The sequence below is a fragment of the Oryx dammah genome, unplaced genomic scaffold, assembly GCF_014754425.2.
Source record: "Oryx dammah isolate SB20612 unplaced genomic scaffold, SCBI_Odam_1.1 HiC_scaffold_28, whole genome shotgun sequence".
Classification (NCBI taxonomy): Eukaryota; Metazoa; Chordata; class Mammalia; order Artiodactyla; family Bovidae; genus Oryx; species Oryx dammah.
Window position 1 is genome coordinate 84,020,826 of NW_024070212.1, and position 15,840 is coordinate 84,036,665.

A 15,840-nucleotide genomic window follows, 5' to 3' on the forward strand; every position below is an offset into this window, starting at 1 on the left:
AAATCTAGACAGAAAAATTCATCTAGACCATAGATCTCTGTTTCTAGTGGAGAATAATATTCTCCACTAAAAGGAATCAGGACTTCTTGGAAAAATGGTTGATCCTAGAGTCAAGGAAGAACAATTAGAGTCTGAAACATTTTGTTGTGCCAGAAAGAAGAAACTACTCAAAAAAGGATAGAAACATATTGTAAAGACACATGGCTAATTGAAAGGCTTCTCAGTGGTCAAAGCTAGGACAATTTAAACATAAAAATAAATGACGACAGTAATGGAATGATAGTCCATTGAGTAAGAATCCATTTCTAAATGCAAAGCATGATCCAGGATTAGATTCTGACACAAGAGAAAACTTAAGTTTTAAGGATACTGAGATAGCTGATAGAATTTGCATATGATCTGTAGATTAGATAATGATTTGTTTCAAAGACCAATTCACTAATTTTGATTACTATGCTGTGGTTTATAAGAGAATATCTTTGTTCTTAGGAAAGACACACTGAAGTACACAGGGGTAAAGCAGTATGTCTCCAGTTTACTCTCAAATGGTTCAAAAAACAAAACATATATACACATTTGACTATGTAAAGAGACTGCTAAAGCAAATGAATAGAACTGTAAAACAAATATCAAATCTGAATGAGAAATATACAGAAGCTCCCTATCCTATTCCTGCAACTTTTTTCAGCAAGTTTGAAATCATACCAAAATAAAGTAACAAAAAAACACATACAGTACAACTGGAACACCTATTTACCAGGGCCTTACACTGCAGGGCTCAGGGGTAAGCACACAAAAAGATAATGTTTATCAAAGGTTAGATGTACACTTTTTTCCCAAAAGAATATAAAAGTTGATATGAAAAGCATCCTTTTAGTGTCAGATTTATATATTTCTTCCAATTATCAAGTTCCCTCTCCTATGCAAAAATTTCTCTTCTCCCCAGGTTTCAGCAATCGTTCTTTTAAATTCCTCGTGGACTTGCCTATGGCCTTTGGCCCTCATCACACATTATTTTGAATTGTTTTGCTTTTTATATATGTATCCCACTTGCTTAACTGGATTGTTAGCCCTACGAGAACAGGATCCACTTATACTAGACAGTATTTTCATTGTAATGCTTAATCATCAATTGTTGCTATTATGATTTTTAGCTGTTAGTTTAATAAAACTGTATAGAATGATTTCTACTAAAAATTCTACCTGAAGTTTTCTTCCTGTAATTGCTCTAGTTGCAACTGTGCATGAAAATATTTTTTTGCAACCATTGTATTTGGATCATCAAAAGATCCATCCAACTGGTCAAGTTTTTCATTCATCATTTCGTTCTCAGAAACCAGTGAATTCTTTTCATCTTGAAGCGCTGTCACCTAAAAATCAAAAACACAAACATAAGCATCAGTAGCAAATAAGAGTTTAGAGTGGAGTTCTAGATTCTAAATCTGACCAAGCCATTAACTAGCCTGGTCAATCAGGCTAGATAAATTCTTAAGGATCCTTCTAGCGCTGGAATTCTGGGTCTAGGAGGTTTGGATCAGAAGAAATAAAATTAATTTTATTAATACAGAGAAAAGAGAGTTAATACATATAAAGCAGAATATCTTCCAAACTTCTTGCTTGCTTTAGGTCAGAGAAGAAACTGTTTCTAAGTCTCTAAAAATTTTATGCACCGATCTACTTCAAAAAAATAATCTGTTTCCCTTTTAAGTATAAATGTATTTTCAGGATGCTGTTACCTAGTAAACTGAGGTACAAACAAATATGCACAAAATTACCATTTTAGGTTCATAGTAGAAAATTATCAGATTCACATGTATTTTCAGGGGATAACCATATTATTTGGTTAGTGAATCACCAGCAAAAAACTGAACCCAACTGCACACTGAAACTATTTGCTTAAGATTTAATGGATATAAACATGTAACTTTAGAATGACATCTATACCATACTCGATACATTTTTAATTCTACTTACACATTTGTGTTAACAAGCATCATTTGCTCCCTTAGGTCTACTTCTTTTTCATTTAAAAATATCTTTAAACATTTAGAGATAAGGCTGCAACCTTTTATAAGACATGCTTCCTGAGTAACTCAGTTGGTAAAGCATCTGCCTGCAAAGCAGGAGATCTGGGTTCAATTCCTGGGTCAGGAAGATCCCCTGGAGAAGGAAATGGCAACCCACTCCAGTATTCTTGCCTGGAGAATTCCACAGACAGAGGAGCCTGGTGGGCTCCAGTTTGTGGGATCGCAAGAGTTGGACATGACTTAGCGCTATCTTTCTTTCTTATCTTTCTAAGACCAGACATCTACATGGGATTTTACTAAGATTAGTTTGAAAAAGACTGACATCATAACTTATAATACATTGTAAGTTTTGGGCTTCCCTAGTGGCTCAGCTGGTAAAGAATCTGCCTGCAATGAGGGAGACCTTGGTTCGATCCCTGCATTGGGAAGATCCCCTGGAGAAGGGCACGGCTACCCACTCCAGTATTCTGGCCTAGAGAATTCCATGGATGTATAGTCAGTCCATGGGGTCACAAAGAGTCAGACACGACTGAGTGACTTTCACTTTCACAACATATTACTGCACAAGTTTGCTCCTTATAGTTTCAAAAGGTGTAATCAATGCAGTCTAGTTACATGAATGGGACTACATACTGACACACCGAGCTAATAACAGCAAATTAAAATCAAGTTATAGGGACTTCCCTGGTGGTCTGGTGGTTAAGAATCACCTGTGAATGCAGGGGTCATGGGTTTGATTCCTCATCCAGAAAGATTCCACATGCCACGGGGCACCTAAGCCCAAGAACCACAATTACTGAGCCTGTGCTCCACAACAAGAGAAGCTACCACAATTAGAAGCCCTCTCACTGCAACAAAAAGTAGCTCTTGATCACCAGAACAAGTGAAAGCCCATGCACAGTAAGAAAGACCTAGAGCAGCCAAAAATAAATAAATAAATAAATAAATAAATCTTTTTTAAAAAATCAAGTTATATTATATGGTCTTAAATACAGTGTAGGCAAGTTACAAACACTGTCTTCCAAATGAGTAACACAAAGTCTGAAAAACCATTCCCAGACAAAGAGGAAACAGTTTTTCTTCCTAAATACAATGCATGCATCCATCCTTGTCATATAAGCAGTTTAGTAACTATAATCCTGTTATTGGGATACAAAAAACAATAGAGGTTGTACCCTTTAAGATCCCTACAGAAGAAATGTAAACAATTACAGGAAAGAAAATGTGGTGCTTTGATGAAATTATGCTATTGGGGGGCATGAGAAAAGAATCTCTCTTATTAGCTTGAGGGTAGGGGCTGTTACAAGACTGGTAGAGTAGAAACAATACCTTGTCTTCAAATTGGATAAGAATCCCCTGAAGAAAGGAGAAGAGCAAGAGCAAACTTAGTTTTCAATATCTAGTGGGTAACCAACCCTGTTCCTAACCATGTATTTCACATAGTGGTTCCAGAGCCATCCCAGATTGAGTGGCTTAGAATGTCCAGAGGTGGTTCTAGATGTCTCTTAACAAGATGCCATGGTGATAGTTTGTTCACTCTGTACCTGCCTCTGTCCCTTTCTGTTTCTCTAGTTTTTCTATCTCTCTCTCAAAAAGCTAAAAAAAATAATGCTCTTTTTTCACATCACTCAGATTTAATATTTTTATCATATTAGCTTATTTAAAAACTTAAAACATAAATTTCTATAGCTGGAGTCCTGTTTCACACATAATTTTCAGACACCTTTAGGTTTGAAGATCACTGCCTCACTATATGCGACACAATGCTGGGTAGGAGTATGTTATACTGTAAGCAAGAATAACCAGCCTCTGTTACTGCAGTAAGTGAAAGAGAGCTACTGATAGCTGTTAGGATTAATGGTTGAATAAGGCAGAGGAAAGAGCTGTTGATAAACTCATCCTAACTTTCCCAAAGGCCCCATAATCAATGGACAAAAACTGTAAGGTTACATGAGCTTCTCAAACCTTACATCAAATTCTCATGTGGGTTTTTTTCTTTTCTTTTTAAAGTACACATAATCAGGCTTCCTCCTGACTTAGTGAGTCAGAGTTTCAGTTGTTCCAGAGTCTGTAACCTCTGCACAGAATGCACATAGATATTTATTTAAATGGGTTATGCCTCACCACGAGATCTTTCACTACAGAGTTCTTGCATTTTTTTATTCTGATTAAAACGTTTGCTAACTGGACTGTGTGAACAAGCAGTTTTTTCCCCAGAAGCGCTCATGAATTTGCATCTGCGTTCTTCTTCAGTTAATGCAGTTAACGCTTCTTCAGTTAATGCTCTTCCCTGCCTCAGCATTTTGGGGATATAGCTCCTCCATTTTCTGGCATCAGAGTTGTAAGGGAGCCTGATTTTCTTATCTTTGTCGGTGATTTGGCTTTTCTACCTGTGTTACAGAGTTGTTTTGCCTTTATTCCTGAAATCTGAGAGCTTAACTAGGATGAGATTTGATGTTACTCACTGATTTGTTTCTAGCTGAAATTTCCTTTTAAATCTCACTTCACTGTCCTACCACCTAGTCTACTCTACTGAAGTGTTCTTATGAAACTGTAATACTACATAAAGCAAAAGTTCTCTAAGCTTGTGCATGCGTGCTAAGTCACTTCAGCCATGTCCAACTCTTTGCGACCCTATAGACTGTAGCCTGCCAAGCGCCTCTGTCCATTGGATTCTTCACGCAAGAATACTGGAATAGGTTGCCATGTCCTTCTCCAAGGGAACTTCCTGACCCAGGGATCAAACCCGTGCCTCCTGTGTCTCCTGCACTGGCAGGCATTCTTTACCACTAAGCCACCTGGGTAGCCTCTTTAAGCTCGGCTACTATCTCTTACATACACTTATCTATTTCTGGTTTTAGTCTGTAATGTTCACACAGATGTCATGCTTTTATTCTTTTCATCTAGTTCATGCTTTGCTGGCAGTCAAGATACCCTATTTGTTTTGGCAATGTTGAAGACTTCTTGGACATGCTCTCCAATGTACCCCATGGCCTGGTATGCTTTCCCCTCTAAGTTATAGCTGGGACTGTTTTTTCTCCACCACTCTATACAGCCTTGTGAATGGTGAGGGAAGGCAGTAGTTGTGGGGGTGGGGAAGAGCAGCTGAGCCAGTGGGCAATCTTTTTTAATAACACATGGGCTAAGCTATCATTTCTGAGGTTTAAGTACCTCATACAAGGACGGTGAGAATGGTATTCCATTTCTGTGGAGAAATCCCTTTGGGCATCAGTGCTGCCCCAATTCAGTGTGTGGCCCTATACCCTTTGTTCCTATCAGAAAGAGTCAGGCCCTTAGTTTCTTCTTGGCCATTATTTCCACTCATATCTAGTGCAAATAAAATGAAGAACTCAAAGAGTGAATTTCCTTCTGATTGAGATTACTGTGAGAAGTCACAAGATTTTTGTTGACTCCCCAGCAAGAGCAAGGAATGAAGAAAGAACAGCAGGTTCCTGTTCTGCAGCACCTCTGTCAATATCATATGCCTGTTTCCTTCCTTGATCACCAAGCTTTTTAATTTAACTTTATTAGGTTAAGCCCTTTTGCTTGTTTACCTGCCCTTGGTGAATTTATTTGCCACCTGTTTTTCTTTTTTGGTTCATTTGGTTGGCTATTAAAAAAATTCCCCCCAAATTTAAATATCACTCTCCAGTTTTGTTGTTGTTGTTCAGTTGCCCAGTCACGTCTGACTCTGTGATACCATGGACTGCAGCACACCAGGTCTCCCTGTCCCTCACCATCTCCCAAAGTCTGCCCAAGTTCATGTCCAATCCAAGTTCATCATCAGTGATGCCATCAGCCATCTCATCCTCTGATGCCCTCTTCTCCTGCCCTCAATCTTTCCCAGCCAATGAGGTAGCTATTCTCATCAGATGACCAAAGTACTGTGCTTCAGCATCAGTCCTTCCAATGAATATTCATGGTTGATTTCCCTTACGATTGACTGGTTTGATCTCCTTGCTATTAATTGGACTTCCAGGAGTCTTCTCCAGAACCACAGTTCGAAGGCATCAATTCTCTGGTGCTCTGCCTTCTTTACGGTCCAGCTCTCATGACTGTATGTGACCACTGGGAAGACCATAGCCTTGATTATATGGACTCTTCTCAGCAGAGAAACGTCTCTGCTTTTCAACACACTGTCTAGGTTTGTCATAGCTTTCCTGCCAAGAGGCTATCATCTTCTGATTTCATGGCTGCAGTCATCATCCACAGCGATTTTAGAGCCCACGATGAAGAAATCTGTCACTATTTCCACCTTTTCCCCTTCTATTTGCCATGAAGTAATGAAACCTACTGTCTGGTTACATATGATTAAAAATAAACATTTTTCAAAAATAATTTTTCTTATAAAATTAGGGTATGCATCATATATACCTCTGTGAAATTCATATTGTTAATCAATTACTTTTAGTTCTGATTATATGCAGCAGTCATTTATTTCACACGTGTAGCAGATAGTTGAAGGTTGCCTCTATTTTGATACTGGAATTAAAATGCCAAAACTTGGGATGCCTATACTCTTCAACTAAAATCAGATCATCATGTACTCTTCACCATGTATTACAAATACTGAAACGTTTTAACTGAATTTTGTGTTCTTTTTTAAAAAAGAATTTCTCAGAAAACTGTACAGTGATCTTACATAAGGCTGGTAACACCTGAATGAGTCAGTCCTCTACTCTTTACATGAGGTATTCTGGAAGAAGGAGATAATCTTACTTAAAAATAAAACATTTCAGATGCTGTGCATGTGGTTAAGAAGGAAGAAAGGGAAAAACATAGTGAGACACTAGTTTTGTTCAAATATAAACACTGGTTTTGTTCAAACATAGAGGGGGGATATTTAATGATGAAGTTAGGAGAACTGGATTCTGGTGCTGGTTGTCACTGCCCTGCACATCTGAATCACCCTGACCAAGTCACTTCTCATCTCATTTGCAAATCATGAAGGTTAGAAACACACCCAGCCCTATAATTTTAGATATTTAAGCAAGGGTATTGCTACCACAAGCCTTGTTCCTTGTCCTCATACTTTTCAGAGTCAATTATTTATGTAGCTCATTATTTGAAAGAAAAGTACAATTCACATGTAGCATATTATGATGGTATATTTAACCTTGACTTATTGCATAATTTCATATTTGCACTTTCACCTAATAATAACAATATATGCAAACACATACATAACCTCTTATGTGCCTGGCCCTCTTTAAGAGCTTCAAGTATATTAACTCACTTAATCTTCACTATCGCTCAGGGAAATATATACTATTATCACAACATTTCTCAAAAGAGAAAAATGAAGCATAGAGAAACTAAGCAATGCGCCCAAGCAGACACAACTAGCTAGTAACATGACCAGGACTTCCCTGGTGGCTCAGCTGTAAATCCACTTGCAACTGAGGATCTTCCCTGGGTCAGGAAGATCCCCTGGAGAAGGAAATTGGCAACCTACTCCAGTATTCTTGCCTGGGAAATCCCATGGACAGATGAGCTTGGCGGGCTACCATTAATGGAATCACAAAAGAGCTGGACATGACTTAGCAACTAAACAACAACAACAGTAACATGATCAGGTTCTGAATACAGGAAGCCTGGTCTGACGATTCACCCCTTTAACTATTTAACTACTGTTTCTCATTCTCAGTTTATTTTGGTAACATGTATGTGCATATGAACCTGAGAATTACATATGTGTTCATACACATGTATATGTTAGCAAAACAAACTTTGCACCTGCATTTACTGGAAGTCAAGCACTTCTAAGTATTTCCATAAAAGACTCCACTTTATACTCATACCTTATAAAGGAGATATTTTAGTTTCCCCTTTTTACAGAATAACAAATTAAGCCCTATCTAAGCAGTTGAAATTCTACAATTTGAATGATCTTCTCAATAAAGTAGTTAGGCCAGTAATTTTCAACTCTAAAAGAAAAATGATCAAATTTATGTTTCAATATTCAAGTCTATAGCAAACTCTTTCAATGGTCCCTCCATGAAATAAAACCCAATCTCCAAAACACTTTACCAATTAATTAATTTAAAAAGGCTTACTAATTCAAAGAGGAAATTACTCTCATATCCGTACCTGCATATCTAGTTCTTGGCATCTTTGCCTCAGTTCTTCTTTTTCTGCTAGTGCTTCCTGAAGTTCTTCTAGGGCCCTTTTAAGCTGAAACAGAAAATGTCCTAATTCTTAATAAATTATATTTTGAAACAAACTGAAAAATATACTTTTATCACAACACATATATATACTGATGTTGGAAACAGTTTCAAAATTAACAAACGCATTTGCCTCTTCTCTTACCATTTCCCTTCCAACCCAGGTTGGGTTATACAGAGGAAGAGAGTATCTTTTCCACCAGGGAAAACAACTGTGTAAAACAACCAGGGAAAGGAGCCTTGAGTACAGAATCTTAGAGTTCAATATTAAAGGAAAGCAATTGTGATAAAAATCACATTTCCTTATTACATAAATTAGAATTTAGCAGAATTTTTTAAATTGTCTGCTATTTAATTATGTAACTATATAGCATGAGCTACATACGTATTAATAAATATCAGGACAGTTTAATAATGCCACTTGACTCTTCAAACACCATCATTAAAAACTGTGGAAATCAACACTACCTGCATTCATGAAGGAATGTATAATAATATTTAAGATCTTACAAGAGAACAAACTATCTAAATTTCATGGAGGATAATATCTTGTATGTGCTCTCCAATGTAAGCCTTTAAAGACAGTACTGGGTTTGCCAGAAAGTTCGTTTGGGTCTTTCTGTTAAGATGTATGGAAAACCCGAATGAACCTTTTAGTTAACCCAATAACTGACAGAGGAACGCTACTGCTGTTACATTTTCCTCACATACTGAAATACTCACCTGTTGTTCTAATTCTCCAACAGCATCATTTGTGGGAGAGCTCACGATTTCTTTACTCATCAACTAGGATTAAAATAATAAAATTAAGTACAATAAACTGAGGCATACACAGTATAAGTATTCACTTTGTTTTATAAGCAAGAAGTTCTTTTACACAGTAAAAATAACAGTAAGGTATTTTATGTTTAATTTTTCCTTGCCTTAATATGATGACCCTTATTTTACTCAAATAAAAAATATATAGCAGTTTAAGCTAAATAATTCAATGTTCAAACATTATATTAGTGAAGACAAAAAGTAGTATGTGCTTGAAATATATAAATAGATATATTTAAAATACTAATGTACTAAAAATTATAATACAAATTCTACATAAAATCAAGCACATTAAATAATTTTAAAGAATGATTCTTCTGTAACATGAGTTGGCACTTTAAAAATTCAGCTATAAATGAGTTATGTGGCAAAATTCCTAATCCAAGAAGCCATTTTAAATGTAGGAGCTACAATTATATGAGAAAAAAGATACTGTAAAATAATTTCTTTTGCATATGCGAGACATGTATATTTATGCATAGCGATGTTTTCAATTCAAACTAGCAATGCAAACTCAGGGTATACCCATTTTTCAAGTCCTATATGCTGTCTCCCTTTAAGTCATGACTCTTCCAAACTAACCCTTTACTCAATTTTCCCTCAGGCCTGCTCTTCACTTGACTTCATCTCAGCCTTCTGGTCTGACTTTAAGAATGAGTGCCAAATGAATTCTGAATTTTTATGACATAACTTAAGATAACCAGACTGGATTGAACCCAGATGACTTGGCTCTGAAATATAATTATCACTGTATTTGCTCACAGTTCTAACATTCTGAAAATGCACATAAGATACATACACACAGACACTTTAAATTTCAGAGACGATTATTCTATCTGGCAGAAAAAAGAGAAAGTATAAAAATTCCTATCTGGGAAGATGCTGTTTATCTTGCTTAGCTGAAGTTACTTAAAGGGACTTAATAGTAATTTAACTTTTAAAATGCAGAGGTACTAAAATTGGGCTTGAAGTCCTTATAAGAAATTTTGGGGAAAAAGAATGAACGGATGACACAACAGTCAAACATAAGTCAACCTACTGCAAAGGGCACTTTTATACAGTAGTGAAATATACATCCATAAAGTTTTTATGAACAGTTTTATTCAATTTGGTTTAGGATTTTTATACATATGTGATTATGATATAACTCACCTCTTGAATAGCAGTCATGACCACGTGTTGAACAGATTCTTCCAACGTCATTATATTCTGAATATGTTCTATGATTCAAAAAAAAAATCAGATCTGATAAAAACTCTACTCTTTACCTACAGTAATTCAGCCATTCAATTAACCACATAAAAATTCATTCACTACATATAATTCTTTGTGCAAGTACAATACTTTTTCCACAAGAAATATGTCCATTGAAAATAAATATGCATAATTGAAAATATTCATATAAATATTTATAAATGTTTTAAAGAAAATCTCTAAGGTTCTTATAAGGAAGAAAAAGAGAAGAAATTGCAATTAATCTTAGAACAACTATGACAATTTTTTCTATCTTGTTAAATATTCAACATTATGGGATGAATTCACATGTACAGGTATAGCACAGAGATATTATAGGTTCAGTTCAGTTCAGTCACTCAGTCGTGTCTGACTCTTTGCGACCCCTTGAATCGCAGCACGCCAGGCCTCCCTGTCCATCACCAACTCCTGGAGTTCACTCAGACTCAGGCCCATCGAGTCAGTGATGCCATCCAGCCGTCTCATCCTCTGTCGTCCACTTCTCCTCCTGCCCCCAATCCCTCCCAGCATCAGGGTTTTTTCCAATGAGTCAACTCTTCACATGAGGTGGCCAAAGTACTGGAGTTTCAGCTTCAGCATCAGTCCTTCCAAAGAGATCCCAGGGCTGATCTCCTTCAGAATGGACTGGTTGGATCTCCTTGCAGTCCAAGGGACTCTCAAGAGTCTTCTCCAACACCACAGTTCAAAAGCATCAATTCTTCGGTGCTCAGCCTTCTTCACAGTCCAACTCTCACATCCATACATGACCACAGGAAAAACCATAGCCTTAACTAGACGGACCTTAGTCGGCAAAGGAATGTCTCTGCTTTTTAATATACTATCTAGGTTGGTCATAACTTTTCTTCCAAGGAGTAAGCGTCTTTTAATTTCATGGCTGCAGTCACCATCTGCAGTGATTTTGGAGCCCAGAAAAATAAAGTTTGACACTGTTTCAACTGTTTCTCCATCTATTTGCCATGAAATGATGGGACCAGATGCCATGATCTTCATTTTCTGAATGTTGAGCTTTAAGCCAACTTTTTCACTCTCCTCTTTCACTTTCATCAAGAGGCTTTTTAGATCCTCTTCACTTTCTACCATAAGGGTGGTGTCATCTGCATATCTGAGGTTATTGATATATCTCCCGGCAATCTTGATTCCAGCTTGTGCTTCTTCCAGCTGAGTGTTTCTCATGATGTACTCCGCACAGAAGTTAAATAAGCAGGGTGACAATATACAGCCTTGACGTACTCCTTTTCCTATTTGGAACCAGTCTGTTGTTCCATGTCCGGTTCTAACTGTTGCTTCCTGACCTGCATATAGGTTTCTCAAGAGGCAGGTTAGGTGGTTTGGTATTCCCATCTCTTTCAAAATTTTCTAGTTTATTGTGATCCACACAGTCAAAGGCTTTGGCATAGTCAATAAAGCAGAAATAGATGTTTTTCTGGAACTCTCTTGTTTTTTTGATGATCCAGCAGATGTTGGCAATTTGATCTTTGGTTCCTCTGCCTTTTCTAAAACCAGCTTGAACATCTGGAAGTTCATGGTTCACGTATTGCTGAAGCCTGGCTTGGAGAATTTTGAGCATTACTTTACTAGCATGTGAGATCAGGGCAATTGTGCAGTAGTTTGAGCATTCTTTGGCATTGCCTTTCTTTGGGACTGGAATGAAAACTGACCTTTTCCAGTCCTGTGGTCACTGCTGAGTTTTCCAAATTTGCTGGCATATTGAGTGCAGTACTTTCACAGCATCATCTTTCAGGATTTGAAATAGCTCAACTGGAATTCCATCACCTCCACTAGCTTTGTTCGTAGTGATGCTTTCTAAGGCCCACTTGATTTCACATTCCAGGATGTCTGGATCTAGGTGAGTGATCACACCATCATGATTATCTTGGTCGTGAAGATCTTTTTTGTACAGTTCTTCTGTGTATTCTTGCCACTTCTTGTTAATACCTTCTGCTTCTGTGAGGTCCATACCATTTCTGTCCTTTATCGAGCCCATCTTTGCATGAAATGTTCCCTTGGTATCTCTAATTTTCTTGAAGAGATCTCTAGTCTTAGTTCCAGACAATAAAGCAATAATCACAATAAAGTGAGTCACATGAATTTTTTAGTTTCCAGTACATATAAAAGTTCTGTTTACAAACTACTGTAATCAATTGTGTGACTATAGCATTATATCTAAAAAAAACATGTACAAACCTGAATTAAAAATTGCTTTAACAAAATCCTAACCATCATCTGAGACTTTTGTAAGTGCTAATCCTTTTACTAATAGAGGATCTTATTGATATCTTGATGGTGATGGCTGCTAGGAAAAAACCAAAGAGGGTGCTAGTGAAAGCTGGGGTGTCTGTGGCAATTTCTTAAAATAAGACACCAGTGAAGTCTGCTGTATCAACAGACTCTTCCTTTCACAAATTTCTTGATATCATTTTACACACAGTATAGCTTCTTTCAAAACTAGAGTCTATCCTCTCAAATCCTGCTACTGCTTCATCAACTAAGTTTATGTAATTTCTAAATTCTTTGTTGTCATTTCAGCAATCTTCACGGCATCTTCGCCAGGAGTAGATTCCATCTCAAGAAACCATTTTCTTTGTTCATCCATAAGAACCAACTCATCTATTAACATTTTCTCATGAGATTTAGTCATATCTTTAAGCTCCACTTCAAATTCTCTTGCTATTTTACATCTGCAGTTAAACCCTCCATTGAAGTCTTTAACTGCTTAAGTGAAGTGAAGTCGCTCAGTCGTGTCTGACTCTTTGTGACCCCGTGGACTGTAGCCTAGCAGGCTTCTCCATCCATGGGATTCTCTAGGCAAGAATACTGGAGTGAGTTGCCATTTCCTTCTCCAGGGGTATCTTCCCAACCCAGGGATCGAACCCAGGTCTCCCGCATTGGAGGCAGGCGCTTTAACCTCTGAGCTACCAGGGAAGATCTTAACTGCTTAAGTCATGTACAAGAGTTGAAATTAGTTTTTTCCAAACTCCTGTTAATGCTGGAGTTTAATGTTAATTTTTACCTCTTCCCATGAATCATCTATGTTCTTTCTTTTTCCCCTAAGGCAAACATTCCTTTACCTTTTTAATTTTTATTTTACATTGGAATATAGTATATTTACAATGTTGTGTTCATTCTGGGTATACAGGAAAGTAGTTATACATATACATCCAGTCTTTCTCATAGTCTTTTCCCATATAGGTTACTATAGAGTATTGAGTAGAATATGGTAGTTTGCATGTGTTAATCTCAATATCCTAGTTTATCTGCCCTCCCCATCTTTCCCCTTTGGCAACCATAAGCTTGTTTGCTAAGCCTGTGAATCTGTTTCTGTTTTATAAATAAACTCACTTGTACAATTTTTAGATTTCACATATTAGTATATCATATGATATATGTCTTTCTCTGTCTGACTTACTTCACTTAGTAACAATCTCTACTTGCATCCATATTGCTGCAAATAGCATATTTCACTCCTTTTTATGGCTGAGTAATCTTCCATTGTATATATGTACCACATCGTACTAACCATTATCTGTTGATGGACATTTAGGCTGCTTCCATGCCTTGGCTATTGTAAACAGTGCTGCAATCAACATTGGGGTGCAAGTATCTTTGCTAATTAGTTTTCTTCAGATATACGCACAAGAGTGAATCAAATCTATTTTTAGTTTTTAACATCTATATTCTCTATAGTGGCTGTACCAATTTACATTCCCACCAACAGTCTAGGCTGACAAAAACAAATGTAAAGATATACCAAGTTCTTGGATTGGAAGAATCAATATTGTCAAAATGACTACACTACCCAAAGGTAACCTACAGATTCACTGCAATCCCTATCAAATTACCAATGGCATTTTTTGCACTCTAGAACAAAAATATCTTAAAATTTGTATGGAAACACAAAAGACCCTGAATAGCTAAAGCAATTTTGAGAGAGAAAAATAGAGCCGGAGGAAACAGGCTCCCTGACCTCAGACTATACAGTAATCAAAAGCTACAGTAATCAAACAGTTTGGTAATGGCACAAAAACAGAGGTGTTGATCAATGGGACAGGATAGAAAGTCCAGAGATAAACTCACATACCTATGGTCAATTAATCTATAACAAAGGAGGCAAGAATATAAAATGGAGAAAAGACAGTCTCTTCAGTAAGTGGTACTGGAAAAACTGAATAGGTAAATGTAAAAGAATGAATTAACATTCTCTAACATCATACACAAAAATAAATTTTAAATGGATTAAAAACCTACATGTAAGACCATATACTGTAAAACTCTCAAAGGAAAATATAGGCAGAACACTTTTTGACATAAACTGCTGCAGCATCTTTTTGGGTATTTACTACTCCTTAGAGTAGTAAAAATAAAAATAAATAATAGGACCTAGTTAAACTGCAAAGTTTTTTGCACAACAAAGGATAGCTATGAGAAATAAAAACCTATAGAAAGTACTCACTTGCCCAAGAAAAAACAGCCAGTTAATAATAGAGATGGCCTAATATGAAAGTTTTCTGATACCCAAACCCTTTTTTTATTGATAAACTATAGCTGATTTAATATATTTCATTTTTCTCCTTCCTGAATGAATTCTTGTCTTATGTGCCCTCTTCATTAGTTAGATAACACTGAATATTTTCTAAGGTTCTGACAAAGTATTTTACAAACTTCAGCACCCAACATCCTCTTAAGAAGGTGATGCCCTAAAGCCAGTTTTGGATGAGTCATGCAAAAAATATTAGGATCAAAAATCTCATCACCCAGACTGATGCAAGCTCCTGAGAGAAGTAGATCTTGGTGTGTTCAGTTCATCATTTTACTCATTACTTTCAACCAAAAACACTCTTTTTGTACTCAGCTCAATATGGATTACTGTGTTCAAATATACTAATATAGTCCTCAATTCCATTTATATCATCAGACTGCTTATCTGGAGGACACACTGAAGGCATTCTTCTGAAAATAGCAGAATATCACCTGAAGAAGCCTGGATTATAATTTAGCAGCTGCATAATCATTTATGAAAATCTCAACCAACATAAGGTTCTGTATGTGAAAGAGAAAGCTTATCAAATGAATAAGGACAATTTTTATTGAATATCCGCTAAGTCCTAAGCACTGATTAAATTAAGCTAATTAAAGTACATTTTATTTAGCCACTGAATATGAATCTCAGAATCCAGAAATACAATTATACTGAAAATATGTAGCTTTTTAATGGCAGAGCTGTGCTTGAATTCAGAACCTCTGGCCTTCTGCCAACCCTCAATATTACATTATTATGCTATTTCTTATAAGCAGTGTAGGTTGTTTCTAGAAAGTAGATATCCTCAAATAATTGAAATTCACTTACCTTGTTTCTTTTCACAGTTGACAGCACAACCTAAAATAAGCTGGAGCAATCTCCCAAGCTCCACAGAATCTGAACATTCAGTTATCTGGTTTAAATCAGGGATAAGTTCTTCAGAAATCTGTTGCCCCAAAAACTGCAGTGTTAAAAATAAATTAGATCACTCACTTATGTAGGCTACAGAGAATGAACTACATTTAGTTGTTATAAGGAAGATAAATTCTATAAATAG

The 15,840-nt window shown here is 36.6% G+C and overlaps 1 protein-coding gene across 1 annotated transcript in view; it reads right to left on the reverse strand.

Annotated features, from left to right (window-relative positions):
- Positions 1-15,840, reverse strand: part of HOOK1 (hook microtubule tethering protein 1) — a 65,805-nt gene that overhangs the window by 33,219 nt on the left and 16,746 nt on the right. Inside the window, exons 5-9 of the mRNA XM_040232729.1 lie at positions 15,612-15,744; positions 10,166-10,233; positions 8,918-8,980; positions 8,118-8,201; positions 1,204-1,370 (exon numbers count right to left, since the gene is read on the reverse strand). Coding sequence (XP_040088663.1) covers positions 1,204-1,370; positions 8,118-8,201; positions 8,918-8,980; positions 10,166-10,233; positions 15,612-15,744 — 515 coding nt within the window. The remainder of the gene's footprint in view (positions 1-1,203; positions 1,371-8,117; positions 8,202-8,917; positions 8,981-10,165; positions 10,234-15,611; positions 15,745-15,840) is intronic.